Below are 21417 nucleotides of genomic sequence, written 5' to 3'. Positions count from 1 at the left end.
GAAATAAATTGCATTTTGTTCATAGGGGGAATGTGTAGGGCAAGCTGTGGTGTTAAACGATTGTAGAATGTCGTATAGTTTTGGGGAAACTCATTTGCATTGCTGTTATGAATTTTTGTAGCACTTTCAATCTCAGGTCTTGTGCAACCCTCCAACAAGAAGCTGAAAACTATGTCAGTATATGGCTAAACCATGGATTTTATCTGATCCACATAAGGGTAGATGGGAAACTCAGTAAACCTATCTTTCTCAAAGGAGAATAATGTTTTGTTTGCACTGACAAACATTCCATTTGATGTCTTCTTCATGTGTCAGATATCACTGTAAAGGATGACCCCCCGAGTGCCTGCTTCGGGCATTACCAAAATACTTTAGTGCTCCTTTTCACAAAAGATAGTGTTGTTGGTGGACTCACCAAGGGATTTAGTGTTTTTTTATTCGTTCATGGGATGTAGGCGTCGCTGGCGAGGCCAGCATTTATTGCCCATCCCTAATTGCCCTTGAGAAGGTGGTGATGAGCCGCCTTCTTGAACCGCTGCAGTCCATATGGTGAAGGTTTTCCCACAGTGCTGTTGTTAGGAAGGGAGTTCCAGGATTTTGACCCAGCAATGATGAAGGAACGGCGATATATTTCCAAGTCGGGATGGTGTGTGACTTGGAGGGGAACGTGCAGGTGGTGTTGTTCCCATGTGCCTGCTGCTCTTGTCTTTCTAGGTGGTAGAGGTCGTGGGCTTGGGAGGTGCTGTCAAAGAAGCCTTGGCGAGTTGCTGCAGTGCATCCCGTGTATGGTACACACTGCAACCACAGTGCACCGGTGGTGAAGGGAGTGAACGTTTAGGGTGGTGGATGGGGTGCCAATCAAGCGGGCTGCTTTGTCCTGGATGGTGTCGAGCTTCTTGAGTGTTGTTGGAGCTGAACTCATCCAGGCAAGTGGAGAGTATTCCATCACACTCCTGACTTGTGCCTTGTAGATGGTGGAAAGGCTTTGGGGAGTCAGGAGCTGAGTCACTTGCCACAGAATACACAGTCTCTGACCTCTTCTTGTGGAAACAGTATTTATATGGCTGGTCCAGTTAAGTTTCTGGTCAATGGTGACCCCCAGGATGTTGATGGTGGGGGATTCTGTGATGGTAATGTTGTTGAATGTCAAGGGGAGGTGGTTAGACTCTCTCTTGTTGGAGATGGTCATTTCCTGGCACTTGTCTGGGGCGAACGTTACTTGCCACTTATCAGCCCAAGCCTGGATGTTGTCCAGGTCTTGCTGCACGCGGGCACGGACTGCTTTATTATCTGAGGGGTTGCGAATGGAACTGAACACTGGGCAATCATCAGCGAACATCCCCATTTCTGACCTTATGATGGAGGGAAGGTCATTGATGAAGCAGCTGAAGATGGTTGGGCTTAGGATACTGCCCTGAGGAACTACTGCAGCAATGTCCTGGGGCTGAGATGATTGGCCTCCAAAAACCACTACCATCTTCCTTTGTGCTAGGTATGACTCCAGCCACTGGAGAGTTTTCCCCCTGATTCCCATTGACTTCAATTTTACTAGGACTCCTTGGTGCCACACTCGGTCAAATGCTGCCTTGATTTCAAGGGCAGTCACTCTCACCTCACCTCTGGAATTCAGCTCTTTTGTCCATGTTTGGACCAAGGCCGTAATGAGGTCTGGAGCCGAGTGGTCCTGGCAGAACCCAAACTGAGCATCGATGAACAGGTTATTGGTAAGTAAGTGCCGCTAGATAGCAATGTCGACGACACCTCCCATGACTTTGCTGATGATTGAGAGGAGACTGATGGGGCGGTAATTGGCCGGATTGGATTTGTCCTGCTCTTTGTGGACAGGACATACCTGGGCAATTTTCCACATTGTCGGGTAGATGCCAGTGTGGTAGCTGTACTGGAACAGTTGGCTAGAGGCGCAGCTGGTTCAGAAGCACAAATCTTCAGCACTACAGCCGGGATGTTGTCGGGGCCCATAGCCTTTGCTGTATCCAGTGCACTCAGCCCTTTTTTGATATCACATGGAGTGAATCGAATTGACTGAAGACTGGCTTCTGTGATGGTGGGGATATCGGGAGGGGCCCGAGATGAATCATCCACTCGGCACTTCTGGCTGAAGATGGTTGCAAACGCTTCAGCCTTGTCTTTTGCACTCACGTGCTGGACTCCGCCATCATTGAGGATGGGGATGTTTACAGAGCCTCCTCCTCCCGTTAGTTGTTTAATTGTCCACCACCATTCACGACTGGACGTGGCAAGACCGCAGAGCTTTGATCTGATCCGTTGGTTGTGGAATCGCTTAGCTCTGTCTATAGCATGTTGCTTCTGCTGTTTAGTATGCATGTAGTCCTGAGTTGTAGCTTCACCAGGTTGGCACCTCATTTTTAGATATGCCTGGTGCTGCTCCTGGCATGCTCTTCTACAGTCCTCATTGAACCAGGGTTGATCCCCTGGCTTGTTGGTAATGGTAGAGTGAGGAATATGCCAGGCCATGAGGTTACAGATTGTGCTGGAATACAATTCTGCTGCTGCTGATGGCCCATAACGCCTCAAGGATGCCCAGTTTTGAGCTGCTAGATCTGTTCTGAATCTATCCCATTTAGCACGGTTGGATGGTGTCCTCAGTGCGAAGCCAGGACTTCGTCTCCACGAGGACTGTGCGGTGGTCACTCCTACCAATATCGTCATGGACAGATGCATTTGCGACAGGTAGATTGGTGAGGACGAGGTCAAGTAGGTTTTTCCCCGCGTGTTGGTTTGCTCACCACCTGCCACAGGCCCAGTCTGGCAGCTATATCCTTCAGGACTCGGCCAGCTCCGTCAGTAGTGGTGCTACCGAGCCGCTCTTGGTGATGGACATTGAAGTCCCCCACCCAGAGTACATTCTGTGCCCTTGCTACCCTCAGTGCTTCCTCCAAGTGGTGTTCAACTTGGAGGAGGACTGATTCATCAGCTGAGGGAGGGCAGTAGGTGGTAATCAGCAGGAGGTTTCCTTGCCCATGTTTGACCTGATGCCATGAGATTTCAAGGGGTCCGGTGTCAATGTTGAGGATTCCCAGGGCCACTCCCTCCTGACTGTATATCACTGTACTGCCACCTCTGGTGGGTCTGTCCTGCCAGTGGGACAGGACATACCCTGGGATGGTGATGGAAGAGTCTGGGACGTTGGCTGAAAGATATGATTCTGTGAGTAGGGCTATGTCAGGCTGTTGCTTGACTAGTCTGTGGGACAGCTCTCCCAATTTTGGCACAAGTCCCCAGATGTTAACGAGGTGGACTTTGCAGGGTTGACTGGGCTTGGTGTGCTGTTGTCGTGTCCGGTGCCTCGAGGTCCGATGCCGGGTGGTCCGTCCGGTTTTATTCTTATTTTGACTTTTTTGAAGTGAGATTGTACAACTGAGTGGTTTGTTGGGCCATTTCAGAGGGCAATTAAGAATCAACCACATTGCTGTGGGTCTGGAGTCACATATAGGCCAGACCAGGTAAGGACAGTGGGTTTCCTTTCCTAAAGTACATGAGTGAACCAGATGGGTTTTTAATGACAATCCAGTAGTTTCATGGTCACCAATACTAATACTAGTTTTTTTTTAAATTCCAGATTTTTATTTAATTAATTGAATTTAAATTCCCCAGCTACTGTGGCGGGATTTGAACTCATGACTCCGGATTATTGGTCCAGGCCTCTGGATTACTAGTCCAGTAACATAACCACTATGCTACCAAAGCCGTAACCTGTGCTCTACTCATCGCCTTAAACAATGCAATAAACAGAGGTATGGTGGTGGGTGTCCCCAAGTACAGTCTTATGGCTTTCCATGTCTCAAGAGGGGACCTCCCAGGTCAGAATGTACAGCGGGCAGTCATCCCAATTGTTGATTCATATCGGTACCTGGGCCTGCTGGTGAACAGTCATTTCGGACAAGGGGTGAAAATTATCTTGGTCTTTCTTCAATCATAACAATATCACAGTGCAGGCTAAGCTTGTGGCAAATAGAACGTGTGTCCAAACAGTTCTCTTTCATGGTTCACAACTCCTAAGAATGCAACAGAAAGGCTTCCACTGGCCCGTAAGTGAGATCGAGGACCACTCATTATTAAAATAATTACATCATTTAGTTATGGTACCCATATACATTAGGCCAGCTGTGTTATACTCACTATGTGTTATCATTTGATGGTATAAAAATCAAGCGTAAATTCTAAGTTGCAATCCTTTCAGAATATTTTTTGCTTCGGACCGAATCACAAAAGACTCCAAAACGCATTTTAAAAAAGTACAAAAAGACTCTTTTTCCTGGTGGTGGTGGTGGCCCCTTAGGAAATAAAGTTCATGTCTTCAGTGCTCATGATCACCCTTAGAGATTTCTAAATCCACTACTGCAAAAAATGCACTTTTGTACATTTCTGATGCACTATAGCGATGGGATATTGGACACCCAAAATTACAAGTTCATGCCCCACTGAACTCAGTTTCATTACTTATTTCCACATGTCACAGGCAAGGCTTCAGGGTTCCAGTTTTCAGAAAAAGTCAGGCTGGCTTGTAAACTGTGATCCCAAAAATACTGGCAAAAGTGATAAAATTGGAATTTAACTTAACTCAATCACCATAAAGCAATGGCCCTTGTCATAGGCCTACATTCAGGGCTACTCTTGAGTTGTCAGCTTTTTCTTGTTTTCTGGGTTGGCGTGTATTAACATTCACTGTCTAGGCTTACATTTGAAGAATGACCACTTGGGTGAGGTACTATGGGGCGGTCTGCAGTGATGGAGCTGTATTACAGCTCGTGTCTCCAACCTTCAAAAGAGATGGGGGGGAAAATTGGAAAGCAACAAAAAAAAATGAAATTGTATTCTTGGCCTCGCTGGTGATTACCACCTTCACCGCTTGATTTCAATGGAAAGGAAAATCTAGCAAGTTCTATAACAGGTGGGAGATAAGCTCTGCTCAAGTGACAATGATGAGAATTATCCCCTTCATTCTCGCTAAGCCTCCAACGGTTTCATGAATACACAGCTTAGAATAGACTGCTCAGATAAATAACAAACTCATAATGCAAATTTAAACAAAATAAATAAAGGAGAAAAATTTGGGCTGCTCATTAAAGGTTACTTTAATAATAAAGTATCACTAACTGCAGCTCCCCAGCTCAATAACCGGAATTGGAATTAAGAAGAATAGTGAGTTAAACTGAACATGTATATCTTTTATACGTTTTAAGCAACCAGCAAATCAATACAATATTTGGCACATTCTTCAGTAAACATTAATAGAGGAGCATTTGAAGGAAGAATTAAAATCTTGTATTCAGTACAAAAAAAATGATCTGCCACACACTAAATGTATGCAAATTACTTCTTGGATGAGTGAACACAACTTTTGTAAACAAAATATCTATCCACTTAGCAGACAATAATGACTCAAAAACTGTCTGGATTAAACTGATAGGGATATTGAGTCGATCAGACAGAGCTACAGTCTCAGAATGTAATACTGTTGTGCTTGCCCATTGATGCAGATATTCTCATTTCCAAAACATTATTTATATTTCACATTTATGTTGCATAAATACATACACACCCTAGTCAGTGAACTACTTGGCAATAAACTCCAAATCAATTCTCAATGACTTTGCCATAATGGCAGTTCTTCAGTGTGAACAAATATCTTCATGCCTTGACATGGGTGTACTGGCAGCCTTCACGCTGACAACCACCCTCAGTATGAAATAGACCAAAACTGACAAAAAAAAAATGCCCCGCAGTATTCTGAAAACCTGTTTCATCTTCATAAGAATATTTAGGAACAGGAAGAGGCCAGTCAGCCCAACTAGCCCATTTCTTTTCGATAGATTAAGCCTACAAACCAGCCTTCTCAGCATGTCCCTCAATCCATTCTGTCTCCAGAAACAAATCTAATTATCTCTTGAACTAATTTATTCTGTCCACTTTGGTGGTCTTCCATGGTAACCTATTTCATTGCTCTGTGGTCTATTGAGTATAGAAGTTCTATCTGACTTCAGTTTTTGCTCTTAACTTCCTCATTTTTGCCATGTGTCCTCCAGTGTTGGATTCCCTTGCCATTTTAAACAATTTGCTTGGATTTTCTTCTGAAGTCTGAGCAGGTTTAATGAGGTCATCTTAAAGAATCCTTTTTCCTTGTCATTCTGATGGTTTACTATGTGATCTGCACCTGTTGAGTGAATTAATATCTTGTAATCACTCCAGGGTATGCATTGTGTAAGCACATAGAATCATAGAATGATACAGTCCAGAAGGAGGCCATTCGACCCATCATGCCTGTGCCAGCTCTTTGACAGACCCAGTTAGTCCCACTCTCCTGCTCTTTCCCCACAGCCCTGCAAATTTTTACACTTCAAGTATTTATTTAATTCTCTTTTGAAAGTTATAATTGAATCTGCTTCCACCACCCTTTCAGGCAGTGCATTCCAGATCATAACACCTTACTGCGTTAAAAATTTCTCCTCATCTCAGCTCTGGTTCTTTTGCCAATGACTGTAAATCTGTGTCCTCTGGTTACCTACCCTTCTGCCATGGGGGGAGGGGCGGGGGCGCGGTCGTTCATCACGTGGGAGGAGTCGGACATTGCGTGGGGGGGAGGGGGAAGTAGGACATTGCGGTCGGGGGTGGAGGCGGGAGTCGGATATCACGCGGGGAAGAGTAGGACATCACGGGCGGGGGAGTCGGTCACTGCTGGGGGAGAAGGAACTCGGGCATCGCGGGGGCTTATCAGATATCATGGGGGGGGGGGGGTGGCGGCGACCGTTCGCAGGGAGTAGGGGTGCGGACGATCACAGGGTGTTTAACAGGTTTGCTCGGTGGGCCGTGGGGAGCACTCGTGCTCCTCCTGGCCCACAAGCTGTGCAATAAAGGCACTCATCTCATGGATCCAGCTCTCCTCACCTCCTTTTAACTGCCAGGATTTCCGTGGCCCAGCAATTCAGGCCTCCACGCGTTAAAAATAAAAATGGAGTTAAAATGGAGACACGCAGCCTTCTTAAAAGATTTTAGTGACCGACGCGTCTCCTGGCAGCAGATTGCTCACACATCCACTGACACGCCTCTGTTAAAACCGGAAGTGCATGGATTGAGGTCGGATTTGAGAATTTTAAGATTTTTACCTTCCCACCTGCCCCCAACCCACCCGTCCTTGGGGGTTAAAACTTCCCCTACTGTCACTCAACAGGGTATGCGAGAAGTTCTCCTGTCACTGTATCTTTGCAATGATTCATGATGGACAGTTCTGCAGCCAGAAGCTGCCTCAATCTAGAGATAAATGTGACAACTTTTGCCTGGATCTTTAATTTAGTTCATGCACATATATACAGGTTGCTGCATTGAGGCAGGACTCTGAGCACAGGGGAATGCACTTATATGAAAAGTACCTCAAAAGAACTTGGTTAATTTGGTGTGAAAAAAATTTCAAAATAATGGTGAAAATTTAAGGTCGGTATACTGTTTTTAATTCAATCTTTTTCATCTGTATATCTTTACTTAATAAATGTGAATTGTAGTTTTCAGTCTTCTGGAGTGAGCTTTTCCACCAATGCAGAGGCATCTGGAGCACACGCTAGGTAGACGGTATTATTTTCAGTGCATATCCTCACTGTCGAAGGGTTCCTTGTTTGCCATGTGTCAATGCTTTCCCAGAAATTCTGTGCATCCTGTCAAACTGCAGTTCATTCTGCCTAGAAGCCCATGGAATCGAGGGAAAAGTACGGACTTGGTTCGGAAATTGGCTGAGCGAAAGGCAACAGAGAGTAGGGATAATGGGTAAGTATTCACATTGACAGGATGTGACTAGTGGAGTCCTGCAGGGATCTGTCTTGGGGCCTCAATTATTCACAATATTTATTAACGACTTAGATGAAGGCATAGAAAATCTCATATCTAAGTTTGCTGATGACACAAAGATTGGTGGCATTGTAAACAGTGTAGATGGAAATATAAAATTACAAAGCGATATTGATAGATTAGGTGAATGGGCAAAATTGTGGCAAATGGAATTCAATGTAAACAAATGTGAGGTCATCCACTTTGCATCAAAAAAGAATAGAACAGGGTACTTTCTCAATGGTAAAAAGTTAAAAACAGTGGATGTCCAAAGGGACATAGGGGTTCAGGTACAGAGATCATTGAAGTGTCATGAACAGGTGCAGAAAATAATCAATAAGGCTAATGGAATGCTGGCCTTGATATCTAGAGGACTGGAGTACAAGGGGGCAGAAGTTATGCTGCAGCTATACAAAACCCTGGTTAGACCGCACCTGGAGTACTGTGAGCAGTTCTGGACACCGCACATTCGGAAGGACATATTGGCCTTGGAGGGAGTGCAGCATAGGTTTACTAGAATGGTACCCGGACTTCACGGATTAAGTTACGGGGAGAGATTACACAAATTGGGGTTGTATTCTCTGGAGTTTAGAAGGTTAAGGGGTGATCTGATCGAAGTTTATAAGATATTAAGGGGAATGGATATGGTGTATAAAGAGAAACTATTTCCGCTGGTTGGGGATTTTAGGAGTAAGGGCACAGTCTAAAAATTAGAGCCAGACCTTTCAGGAGTGAGATTAGAAAACATTTCTACACACAAAGGGTTGTAGAAGTTTGGAACCCTCTTCTGCAAACGGCAATTGATACTAGCTCAATTGCTGAATTTAAATGTGAGATAGATAGCTTTTTGACAACCAAAGGTATTAAGGGATATGGGCCAAAGGCAGGTATATGGAGCTAGATCACAGATCAGCCATGATCTTATCAAATGGCAGAGCAGGCACGAGGGGCTGAATGGCCTACTCCTGTTCCTATGTTTACATATCATTCCTTCTCAAAGGGTCAGATCCCGGCAAATTTTTGGAACCCCCAATGCCCCACCCCTATCCACAGTAAAGGCTTTTCAGGAGCAAGAAGGGCACTCCCTATGGGCATACCCTTGTATGCCATTACCATGGAGAAGGAAGAAGAGCAGCAGAGGATGGAGCAATGGAGACTTGGGCAACATTTACTGCAAGAGGCACCACAGCACGTTTCATCACTGAAGTCTTCCCTTCTGTTTAACACAGTCTGGCTTTGGCACTACAGTATTACCTCCAGCTCTCTCACTTTCAGATAAAATAATATTCCTTCATTACCCATCCTAGCACATGACAATATATCAGCTTCCCCTACATGATCGTGCCAATAATAATCACCTGAGTGAAGACCTCAGCAACACATAAGTGCACCCTTTCCTGGATGTCTCTAACCTCCATCAATAACAAAATGCCATGGCAGTGCACATTCTATTTTATTACAGTGAATTCTAAAGTGCACACACTCTTCACACCACACTCCCCCTGGGTATCTAAAGGTGCCTTTTTTAAAAACCTATTCTAATACCATCTTCTAGGTGTCAGCTGAGGGCCATTACTGCGAGTGGTGATTTGACTTCTCAGGCAGGGAGCTGCTGCTGGCTGAATGTCTGGAGGATGCTCCTGGGCAGTTTTCAGTCGCTTCACATGTTCCAATGGTATGGTGTTCTGAGGGGGAAGGCTGGAGGCCGGAAGCCGAAAGCCTGGCATGGATTGCTGTCCTGAGAGACGGCAGTATTAGGCAAGTGGAGTCCAGCTGTCACCGCCCTGGACCTGTGGTTCCACTGATCAGATGGATGGTGGTCTAATAGCAGCCATCAGATCCTCAAAAACTCGGTGGCACAACGGCTATCATGGGGGTCTGGAAACCGGTATGCAGACTGCGCTCTAACCCATTCCCTAGTACCTCAAGAGCTGCAGTTTGTGCTTCTGTGGATGTGGAGGCACTGACTGGTTCCTGGCCGCTTCTTAGCTGGGGATATGCTACCAATTGCAAAAGAAAGCTGCCACTTGCTCCAGTGGCTCTTGCAACAAAGGCATAGCGTTCATGATGTTGCTGCAAAGGACAACTGTCGATTCGAGAGTTACACTTATCAATTGCTGCACATCCTTGGAGGCTGACCTCAAGAGCTTGCACATAGGTTCAATGTTCTTCGAACATTCTTCTTTTCAGGCAAGTACCCGTGTGATATGGGAGTTAAGGTGGAGGGAAGGAGTTTTCGGGTTGTACATGTAAGTAATTGCTATTAAGAGCGCTGCATAGCCATAGTCCAAGAACCTGTGTTACGGCCCCCCTTAACCAAAATGCATTATGAAGGGTTAATTGTGCAAGTGTTGCTTTAAGTTGGGGAAAAATGTGCTGGTGTTGATAGTGGGCAAGGAAGGAATGGAGAGAGTATCCGGTAAATTACCTTGCCTGCCCCAGTGAAGTCATTGAACTTTTTCTGCAGTTCTGGCCTATTTAAGTAATGATTTGAAGAAACAGCATGGCACATTTTGATGACATTGTTTGTGTGACTAATCGAAATGAATGCGTGCCATTCAGTTAAAACGCTCCCCATGTAAATCGGCATGTTTCATAGCATGTGTATTTATGTCAAAATGGGCAATTATGTCACATGTTCAGTACAAAAGTAATTTTCAATTATAATGGTAAAATTATTTAATATAAAGCATTCTTATTTTGACTAACATAGTTTCATCTCTGGATCAAATGTTGCTGCAGCCAAGATTAATCAAAAGCCAACCAAAGAGGAATTGGCATTCTCTTATTGGCCTAGGGCCATTTACATGCAATTCCTCCAGACAAGGTCTGGTTTTACCATAAGACCATAAGAGATAGGAGCAGGAGTAGGCCATTTGGCCCTTCGGGCCTGCTCCGCCATTTAATTAGATCATGGCTGTTCTGATTTTTACCTCAATTCCATTTTCCCGCCTTTTCCCCATATTCAATGACTCCCCTACTGATCAAAAATTTGTTGAACTCAGCCTCTAATGTATTCAATGACTTAGCCTCCACTGCTTTTTGGGGTAAAGAATTCCAAAGATTCATCGACCCTTTGGGAGAAGAAATTCCTCCTCATTTCTGTCTTGAACGGGCGACCCCTTATTCTGAGACTATGCCCCCTAGATTTAGATTCCCCCATGAGGGGTAACATCCTCTCAGCATCTATCCTATCGAGTCCCCTCAGAATCTTATATGTTTCAATAAGATCTCCTCTCATTCTTCTAAACTCCAATGAGTATAGACCCAACCTGTTCAATCTTTCCTTATATAACAACCCTTCCATACCCTGAATCAACCTACTGAACCTTCTCTGAACTGCCTCCAATGCAAGTATATCCTTCCTTAAATAAGGGCACCAGAACTGTATGCAATACTCCAGGTGTGTGGTCTCACCAGCACCCTGTACAGTTGTAGCATGACTTGCCTGCTTTTATACTCCATCCCCCTAGAAATAAAGGACAATATTCTGTTTGCCTTCCGGATTACCTGCTGCACCTGTATGTTGACATTTTGTGTTTCATGCACGAGGGCACCCAGATCCCTCTGTACCGCAGCATTTTGTAGTATTTCTCCATTCAAATAATATTTTGCATTTTTATGTTTCCTCCCAAAGTGGATGACTTCACATTTTCCCACATTATATTCCATCTGCCAAATTTTTGCCCATTCGCTTAACCTGTCAATATCCCTTTGCAGAACTTGGGGGGTGATTTAAACCCCACGAACAGTTGGGTTGGGGGCAGGTGAGAGTTGAAAATAGTTGGTTTTTTTGGATCACAACCGCAAAATTTTCAGACTTTGCATTCCCAGTGGGAAGCCTGTACTTTTACGCGCCAACGTTAAACCCAGAAATAAAGCCGGGTTGCGGTCGTGACCCAAAAAACAACTATTTTCAACTCCCACCCACCCCTAACCCACCCGTTCTTGGAGTTTAAAATCACCTCCTTTGTGTCCTCGTCACAACTTGCTCTTCCACCTATCTTTGTATCATCAGCAAATTTGGCCACAGTACACTCTGTTCCTTCATCCAAGTCACTGATATATATTGTAAATAGTTGAGGCCCCAGCACTGATCCCCTATGGCACCCCACTAGTTACAGATTGCCATTTTGAAAATGATCCTTTTATCCCGACTCTTTGTTTTCTGTTAATTAGCCAATCCTCTAACCATGCCAGTATATTACCCCCAACACCATGAGCTCTTATCTTGTGCAGTAACCTTTGTGTGGCATCTTATCGAATGCCTTTTGGAAATCCAAATATTCTGCATCCATTGGTTCCCCTTTATCCACCCTGCCCGTTACTTCCTCAAAGAACTCTAACAAATTTGTCAGACACGATTTCCCCTCCATGAAACAGTGTTGACTCTCCATGATTGTATTATGAGTCTTCAAATGTCCTGCTACTACTTGGATTACTATAATGGATTCTAGCATTTTCCCAATGACTGATGTTAGGCTAACTGGTCTATAGTTACCTGCTTTCTGTCTCACTCCCTTCTTGAATAGGGGTGTTACGTTTGCAATTTTTCAATCCACTGGGAACTTTCAAGAATCTAGTAAATTCTGGAAGATTACAACCAATGCATCCACTATCTCTGTAGCCACTTCCTTTAAGGCCCTCTGATGCAAGCCATCAGATCCAGGGGACTTGTCAGTCTTTAGACCCATTAGTTGACCTAGTACTTTTTCTCTAGTGATAGTGATTGTTTTTAGTTCCTCCCTCCCCTTTGTCCCTTGATTACCTACTATTATTGGTATGTTACTTGCGTCTTCTACTGTGAAGACGGATACAAAATATCTGTTCAATTCCTCTGTCATTTCCTTGTTTTCCATTATTATTTCCCCAGTCTCATCCTCTAAGGGACCAATGTTTACTTTAGCTACCCTCTTCCTTTTTATATACTTGTAGAAGCTTTTACAGTCAGTTTTTATATTTCTCGCTAGTTTACTCTCTGAATTTATTTTCTCCCTCTTTATTATTCTTTTAGTCATCCTTTGCTGGTTTTTAAAGTTTTCACAATCTTCGGGCTTACCAGTAATCTTTGCCATGTTTTGTATGCTTTTTCTTTTAACCTGATACTATCCTTGACTTCCTTAGTTAGCCATGGTTGCTTCTCCCTTTTTGTGCAGTCTTTCCTCCTCACAGGGATATATTTTTGTTGCGAGTCATAAAATATCTTTTTAAATGTTTGCCACTGCTTATCCACCATCTTATCAGTTTAACCAGTCCACTTTAGCCAATTCTGCCCTCATTCCTTTGTAATTGCCCTTATTTAAGTTTCATACAGTAGTTTCAGACCCAAGGTCCTCACTCTCAAACTGGATGCGAAATTCTATCATGTTATGATCACTGCTTCCCAAGGGATCCTTTACTTTGAGATCATTAATTAATTCTGTTTCATTACCCATTACCAAATCCAAAATGGCCTGTTCCCTGGTTGGTTCCCCGACGTATTGGTCTAAGAAACAGTCCCTAATACACTCTATGAACTCCTCCTCAGGGCTACTTTTGCTAATTTGATGTGTCCAATCTATGTGAAAGTTAAAATCGCCCATGATTATTGCATTACCTTTTTTACAAGTCCCCCTTATTTCCTGATTCATATTTTGCCCTACAGTGTAGCTACTGTTAGGGGGCCTATATACTACTCCCACCAGTGATTTATTTCCCTTGCTCTTTCTTACCTCCACCCAAACTGATTCGACATCTTAATCTTCTGAGCCAAGATCATTTCTCACTATTATACCTATTTCATTTTCTCACCACGGACTGCTATTTACTTTCTAGTGATGTTGGTACCCATTTAGCACCTGGGTAGACAAAGATATTTCAAGTGAGATCCTTGCTTAAACGGATGACTCATGTAGGAGCTTTTTTTTGATAGAACTGAACCAGGGATTGAAAACTTGACACCCAACTACAGGAGCCTTCACACCCCTGGATCCTGAGTTCAAAAATAAACAACAGCACAAAGATGCCTGTTATGTCAAGTAGAAACAATTACAGTAGCCAGGAGGTGGTGGGGGGGGGACACCCTACAGTAAGGGATACCTAAAAAACTAACAAAAGCTGAAATAGAAATTTCAGAAACTCAAAACAGCTCTGAGAATAGGACACATGGAAACAAGAAGGTAGCCTGAAAGTGCTGTGAGACACAGGCTTTTCATAAGTTAAGCTGTCGGTATACCCAACGTTCAAACATATTTCTGGAAGGGGGGAAAGCGTTAAGTACCCGAAGGAACAGTTTGTACCAGTGATGGATTTAGAAATGATTGAAAGGCACTTGTAGTGGAGTCATGAGATTTATTTTCTTGAGGGCCAGCAAACCACATCACAGTAATAAAATCCAAAATGGAAATCCCAGTGCAATTTTAAAAAATTAAATAAATTTCACCAGAAACCCAACTCCCCAAACCATTTTACTCCCAAATCCTGCCAATTCCATAAGTGCATTAACAAGAAGACTCAAATAAAGCCAGTTAATCCCTTCACAATAAGGAACATCCCCCTTATCTCAAAGCAGCTGCAACTATTGAATCATAGAATTTTACAGCACAGATGAAGTCCATTTGGCTTCATCGTACCTGTGCTGGTTCTCAAAGAGCTATCCACTTAGTCTCTTTCCCAATATCATCTTCACTTAAGACAACAGCCAGGAATGTCCCAGAAAGTTTATTTTGAGGAAAATGAAAAGTTTTTAAAAGCAACATTTTAGCAACTTATTTGTTACGTACAACAACTTCTTTGAAAATAAATATGAACAAACACATCTGTAATGGTGACTCTCAGAAACCATGAGCTCGTCTTAAAACTTTCTGCTTCAAGTTCATGTGCAACCATCAGTTAGAGAAAATAATGTTTAATTGGTCCTAACAGGCTCCAGTCCCACCTTCAAACTGATCTAGTTGTTTGATACTGAAAAGGTCTAATCTAAAGTGAAAAAAAGCTGTTTTTTCCAAGTGAAAAGCTAACAAACTGACATATGAGTTGAAACACTGTCAACAATCGACACGTATGCATTTCTAATCAACAGGGAAAAAAATCTGCTCAGTACTATTTCTTCTTTCACTATCTCTTTTTTGTCCTTTGTGGGGATTGGTTGACTGAACTGGAAAGTTTGTAAAACAACGATGGTGCCACCAAATGCTCCTCAACCAGCTTGACAGAATTTGACAGGAATACAAGCTCTTTTCATCAAGCCTGAAAATACAATTTCAGGTCCATTTCTGGGAAACAGCCTTTGATGGATTTGATAATAATCCCATGGCCTACATTTTCATGCAATGAAATAAACTTTAACTGGAAAGTGAGGTTAATATAAAGGCAGTATATTCAGTCTCCTCTCCAGCTCTGTAATATTTTCAAAGGCAAACTGCCGACATGGTTCACTTTGACGTCCCAGCCATTATCTCAACAGCACAATAAAGCTGATGAGCTAAAGGAACCTAAGGGAAGTAGCATTCTTCCTCATTTTAAGGATTGAGATCATTCCCTTTATGTAAATATTTGATGAGGTTGGCAATCATGTACTATTGAGTAGTTTCTCACACTGGAACAAGGTCCAGAGGTCTGATTAAAGAGGTAACTGTCCAAAGTGAAAACTACTCAATCATTTTCTCCAATTATGAATAGGTAGTTCAAGCTTAACCATTTAAAAATATATTTTAGGTAAACATTTATGTTCCTGGCCATTAGAAATGATGAATACGTGATACCAGTACCAAATGTGAATTGGGAGCTCTTTGTGAACCAATTAGTCTCTTACATTTATAGTCTTGTGCATACCACAAATATTTCATTGCAGTACAACCCCAGGAGTTTTATTACAGTAGGATTCACAGAGTTTTTTTAAATAGGTATTTACCCCAGTAAAATGTACTGAGTTCTTCTGTAAATATTGCTTTAGACACGGAAGGTGTTTCACTGAAGTTAGGGGTTTGATCTGCTGATCTACTTTAGTAAATACCAAGACTTTACGCAACCTTATTACAATTTAAATTTCTTAGCCAAGGATATGCTTCATAGCTGGTCAGTGTTCCCGGTCATGATAATCCTCTGTTGACACCAAGCACGTGTATCGGGAAAATGGACTAAGCTAATTTTGTTATTTTGCAGATAGGTAAAGTCTCCACATTTAATGTAAGTAACAAGGTAGCTGCATAAAAGATGTTGTGATTTTCTCCCAACTGGTTGCACTGATAGTGAAAAGGAACGAGTACAAATCCTGGCAAGAAATCCAAACTAATCCAAAGTTCATTGATCTAAGGTGAGTTCCCTGGACTCTAATGCAGAACACACAGCAACTTCAAAGGAGATTCTAAATGATGAATGTCAGAAATTTATTAACGATTTAAATCCACTAATGTATTCTGAAAAATGTGCTGCTATACCACATAGTAATCCAGATAGTGACATTGCATAGTTTCTTTCTGCCACAATGAGTTCTGTGTTGAATGACATACTGTGGCCAGCACTTGCTCTACTATGAACCAAATATCTGTCAACAAGTAAAACTACGGCTTTAATAAAGGAACCAATTATATATAACAACGTACAGAATGCACTGCGGGAAGGGGAAATCAATGATATTCTAATAGTCATTAAAATGCAGAGTTCGTCATCGCACACAGTTCAGAAAGGTTGATGGGCATTTTAGTTGTGAAATTACAACATCTTTTTAAAAGAATTTTTTATTCAGAAGATAAGACATAAGAGTCATAACATAGGAGACCATCCCTGAGTTAATGGAGTTTGAGTCAGAGAAAGAGGGATTTGAGGAAACTAGATAGCCATGACATAAATTTGGCTGGGAATCCATGTGACGGTAACTTGATTAGTCATGCACAGTACCAGATCATGTTAAAGGCTTTAGAGATGCCCAAAGCAATGACAAACGATTTACCCAAAGTGTGAGAGCAGAGTGCATAATATGGGCAGCAAGATTACCAATGTATGTTAATGTACTATGGATTAGGCAAGAACTTTAAAGGTGATGGATTTGGGTAGAGGACCCTGTGTAGCTGCAGCTCTCCTTACTTTTTCTTAGTAAAACAAACAGGTCGTCAAATCAACCATATTCAAATATCTGAGCCAAGGCCAATTCCCTGGACTCTAATGCACAACATATAATATGGACTAACAGCTCATACGAATCACACAGGCGCCAACTCCAAACTGTACGCATCTGCCTGACACTCCATCCATGGGTACACTGACGACACAGCATTTTCTTTCAATTGACAGTACTACAGTAGGGCAGATCTGTTGAACGTTGCTCATGACAATAAAAATACCATTACATTCATGATCAGTCACAAAAATATTTACATCTTGAGGACCAATCACTAGAATTTGCACTTTGTATCATTATGGCAGTAATTCTCTTGTCAACATTCCATCTTGCACTGAGTCCTGTTCGCCCATCACTACTATTCTCGCCGACCTTCACTGGCTTCGAGTCCCCTTGTTTCAAAATGCTCCTCTTTATTTATAAACCCTTTGACAGCATCACTCTACCCTAACTCAGCATCCTCTACTCTTCTGAATCTGTTCCACTAAGGAACCCTCCTCCTCTACTCTATCGTTGCTAGTAATGCAATTCTCTTCCTAAACCCTCCACTTTAAAACATCTCCCTTAAGCTTCAAAAGCCTCCTCAAATTTACCTTTTCATGCCAGAGACCATCTCCCCCAATTCTTCGAACTCCTGCTCAGTCTCTCTTCCCCCTGCTACATTAAAAAGGTTCTGTACAAGTGCAATTTGTTTTTGTTTCCCAATTGCTGGCTCTGTCCTTGACAGCATTCTCTACCTCAACTTAAAAAAAAACCTTCAAATATCTTTATTATAAATGACACTTCAGTGCAAATTTTCTCTTCAGGTAAAGTCTCATGGACAAGAAAAGACTAATTATAGGTTTGAGCTCCTGACGCATCATTGTTTAGTCACTAAATATCTGAAGTTCTCACCTGGAGCTCTTCCTCCAGAGCAGCAGTAGCATTTTCTCCATTGCTCTCATCAACTACCACCACCATATGTGTCAAAGAGTTGACTCGTACTTGTTCTTGCTCCAGATCTTCTTGAAGAACCTACATGGGAAAAAATAATCAGAAATGAAGACATTTCCTGGAATATTTATTGATTCTTAGTTGTAAGGTGACCATTTTTTTTCTCTGTGTGTGGTTATGTGCTCATCAAGGTGAGGAACAATGTAGTGAACACAGGTTTTACATTTACACTGACTTGCCTGAGAAAGTATGGATCACAGAGTTGCATTACACTGGCTCAATAATCTGCCTCCCACTGAATCTCAGGAGGCCTGGTCATACCCACATTCTGTACTATCAGTGCTGCATTTAGGGTTGCTTTCTTTTTAAACCCCATTGGCTAGGAACTGAACAAAGGTTTTACTTAGAATTCATAATAGGAAAAAGATGTATTCATCCTTTTGTCTAAGCAGCACCTTCAGATGAAATGACAACATTTATTTAATGCATTGCACAAACTAAGTCACTGCTGTTCAATAGAAGTCAATAACAAGGCAACCTGACTTTCTCTTAAATTTCTTTTTAGGTCACAATGTTTCCATTTGATCTCAATCAATTTTGATCAGACTTGAACATCTGTTGTTGGGATAATCTCAAAAAGTGCCTCAGGTTCCATGAGACATTTTACAACCATGTCATCTTGCATTACTGCTGAGGCAATATAATGTCCCACTGTTCCACAAAGATAACCTGGGGTATTGAATTATTACAGGCTGTTAACTGCTTCCCAACCCAAACTTTACAGCGTTTCCCATTATTTTCATTAGGTACTAAACTATTTATGTTTTGAGTTAAGTTAATACCAAAAGAAAATAATGTTGTGTTTTACTGTGCTCTAAAATACACGTGAATGTCAACTGTTATTAAAGATTTAATTAGTTGGGTTATATGCTGGATTTGTACAGGCAGTATTGTCCACTTTCACATCTTCACCTCAGTAGTAAGCAGATCTAGAAAGACCTACTCATTGGAGTGAGACCCATTCATTATTTCAACTTCCTGTAACCCGAAACAATAAACACTGCTTTGTTTGATTAAAGAGAATTGTGCCCTGTTTGTCTCAATCATAAATTTCCTCCCAACATTTTCCTAGTGTCAACAGCTCTGCTGATAAGCAGCCACCATCAATGCAACAACTTGCATTTATATAGCGCCTTTAACGTAGAAAAACATCCCAATGCACTTCAGAGACATGATCAAATAAATTATGATGCTGAGCCAAAAAAGGAGATATTAGGAAGGGTGACCAAAAGTTTGGTCCAAGAGGTGGGTTATAAGGAGGTCTTTAAGAAGGAGAGCGAGGTGGAGAGGCAGAGAGGTTTAAGGAGGAGAGTGCACCATGGTAACAGTTATAGATGATGTAATTTGCAATCTTATGAGAATCATTTCAGCACTGTGGCAGGGGCAGAAACCAGATTGGAGAGATTTAAACATGGAGTTCCAGGAAAGTTGGAGATGGGGCAGTAGCTTGCAACGACAGAATGGTTGAGGGCGGGTTTTTGGGGTGATGACAGCAGTTCAGAAAGGAAGGGAGACAGTATCTGAGGAGAGGGAACCATTTACAGTGTCAGTTAGCATGAGAGCAGAAAAGGAAGTTAAATGGTCAGCAGTTTAATACGAATGGGATCAAGGGAGCAGGAGGTGGGTCTCATGGACAAGATGAGCTCAGAGAGGGCATGAGGGGAGATAGCAGAGAATTTATACAAAGATTCAAGTTCAGGGCTAGGGCAATGAGAAGTCTTGGTGGAGGTTTGGCTTGGTGGGCAAAGGGAAAAGGCAGAAGCAGATGGTCTCAATCTTAGTAACAAGGAAGTTCATGAGCTCCTTGCACTTGGATGTGAGGGTGGAGGGGCAGAGGCTATAAGGAGATAGTTGGTAGTGGAGGAAAACAATTATCTTTGCTCCTGGAGTAGTAAGCGGTGAAGCTTCATTAAGGGACAAAGTGTTGCCACACGAGCCAAGTTTCTGTCAAAGCCAGGTTGTCAATGTAATCATCCACAATAACATTGTTGGTTGGCAGGAGCCTTGTCTGAGGGTGAATGGACAGTCTGGAGGGAAATGCAGGGAAGAGTAGTGATTGTTGATCACTGCTCTGAGTCTGAGAGGCAATGGTGGGCAGGGCGAGTAAGACAGGAGGAGGTTGGTTAGATTAACTCCGAGAGGATGTGCTAGGCAAGAAAATTGGTGAAAGAAGGAAGGGGCAGTTGAGGTTGCTGTTTGTAAGGAGACAACAACAGGTGCCTTGATAAAGAAGATACTCAAGGAAAGGAGTGGGCAGTCAAAGCTAGGTTCTGTCATCCAATTGTCACTTTTCTGTGGTGTTGATAAAACCAATTATTCTTTGGTTGTATTCCCACTTCAGTGTTTAAAACAAAATTCTACCAGGTATGCCTTAGCAATTCTGGAAATCATATCCTTGCAAGGCATAACTTTTTTTTCCAAATCTGGTGCTGGCCCCATTTGGTACACAAACAGAATTTTCACCATCACCACTTGGCCAGCAATAGGCAAGGAAAATGGCTGGCATAACATCTATACTCCACTGTGCAGCTATTTAATATTTAGATTTGGTCATTATCAATGGAAGTGGAAGCTGCAAAGTGATGCAGGTGCAGAGTTGTCCCCTGGTCCCACTTCTCCCCATTTAAGGAGAGTAAGCCTCATAGGTTTAAAAAAATATATTTTTAAAAACATTATCGGAAGCACTACCTGTTCAGGCAAAATTCCATTTTTGTGCACAGACACGCAAGAATAAATGCTTACTTTATGATCTTCCACTTGTTGTTTTAAAGCTTCCAGATCTGGTCCAAGGGGTTGTGCCTCCATGTGCTGAATTCTGTCCTCTGTACTTGTTAACCAATCAGCTAAATGCTTCAACTGCTGCTGCTGAAGATCCATCAGCACTTCATGTAACCTAGAAACAAGGAAATGAATAATCAGTAGTGTATTCAATTGATTCATAGCTAAAGAGATGATTCTGCAGCTTTCTTTTTCCAAATGATTTTTATCCTTAATTTTGCTACAAATAAATAAAAAAAATAAAATTTCAATTTAAAAAAAATCGGGGCTTTTTAAAAATAAAACTAATTTTTAATGCAGTTTTATTCACAATTACACTGAAACCAAACTTTATTTCTGCAGTATTTCCTAAAATATTGGCTACAACTCAAAGATTAATTCAGCTCTACTGGTCCAAAACCCGAGTTAAGTGCAAAGCAAAATGCACAGCTCCAATCTCACTTTCTTGGTACCATCTCTCAACTGCTAGAAAACACAGGTGCATTTACTTCTCGTACCACTCACTGTTATGTAGAAAACAGACAGACAGAACTTCACACACCACGGAATTATAAGCATCCCCTGCGCACACACCTGTCACAAAGAGCAATTGATCATCGACGATCTGTAACAATGGGAATCTACCTGTTAAGAGGATAGCAAAACCCCGAACAACCCAAATTGAGCAAAATTAAGATATTCACAAGTACATC

At 42.3% G+C, this 21417-nt stretch overlaps 1 protein-coding gene across 13 annotated transcripts in view; it reads right to left on the bottom strand.

Annotated features, from left to right (window-relative positions):
- The window catches only part of dmd (dystrophin), a 1591310-nt gene that overhangs the window by 935834 nt on the left and 634059 nt on the right, over positions 1-21417 (bottom strand). For all 13 annotated transcript variants that reach the window (XM_067992781.1, XM_067992785.1, XM_067992782.1 and 10 more), the window contains 2 exons: positions 20690-20840; positions 17849-17968 (listed from right to left, as the gene is read on the bottom strand). In XM_067992781.1, the coding sequence (XP_067848882.1) occupies positions 17849-17968; positions 20690-20840 (271 nt within the window). The remainder of the gene's footprint in view (positions 1-17848; positions 17969-20689; positions 20841-21417) is intronic.

The sequence above is a fragment of the Heptranchias perlo genome, chromosome 11 (assembly GCF_035084215.1).
Source record: "Heptranchias perlo isolate sHepPer1 chromosome 11, sHepPer1.hap1, whole genome shotgun sequence".
Classification (NCBI taxonomy): Eukaryota; Metazoa; Chordata; class Chondrichthyes; order Hexanchiformes; family Hexanchidae; genus Heptranchias; species Heptranchias perlo.
The sequence above is the reverse complement of the archived record's forward strand: the minus strand, read 5'-3'. Positions and strand labels throughout refer to the sequence as shown.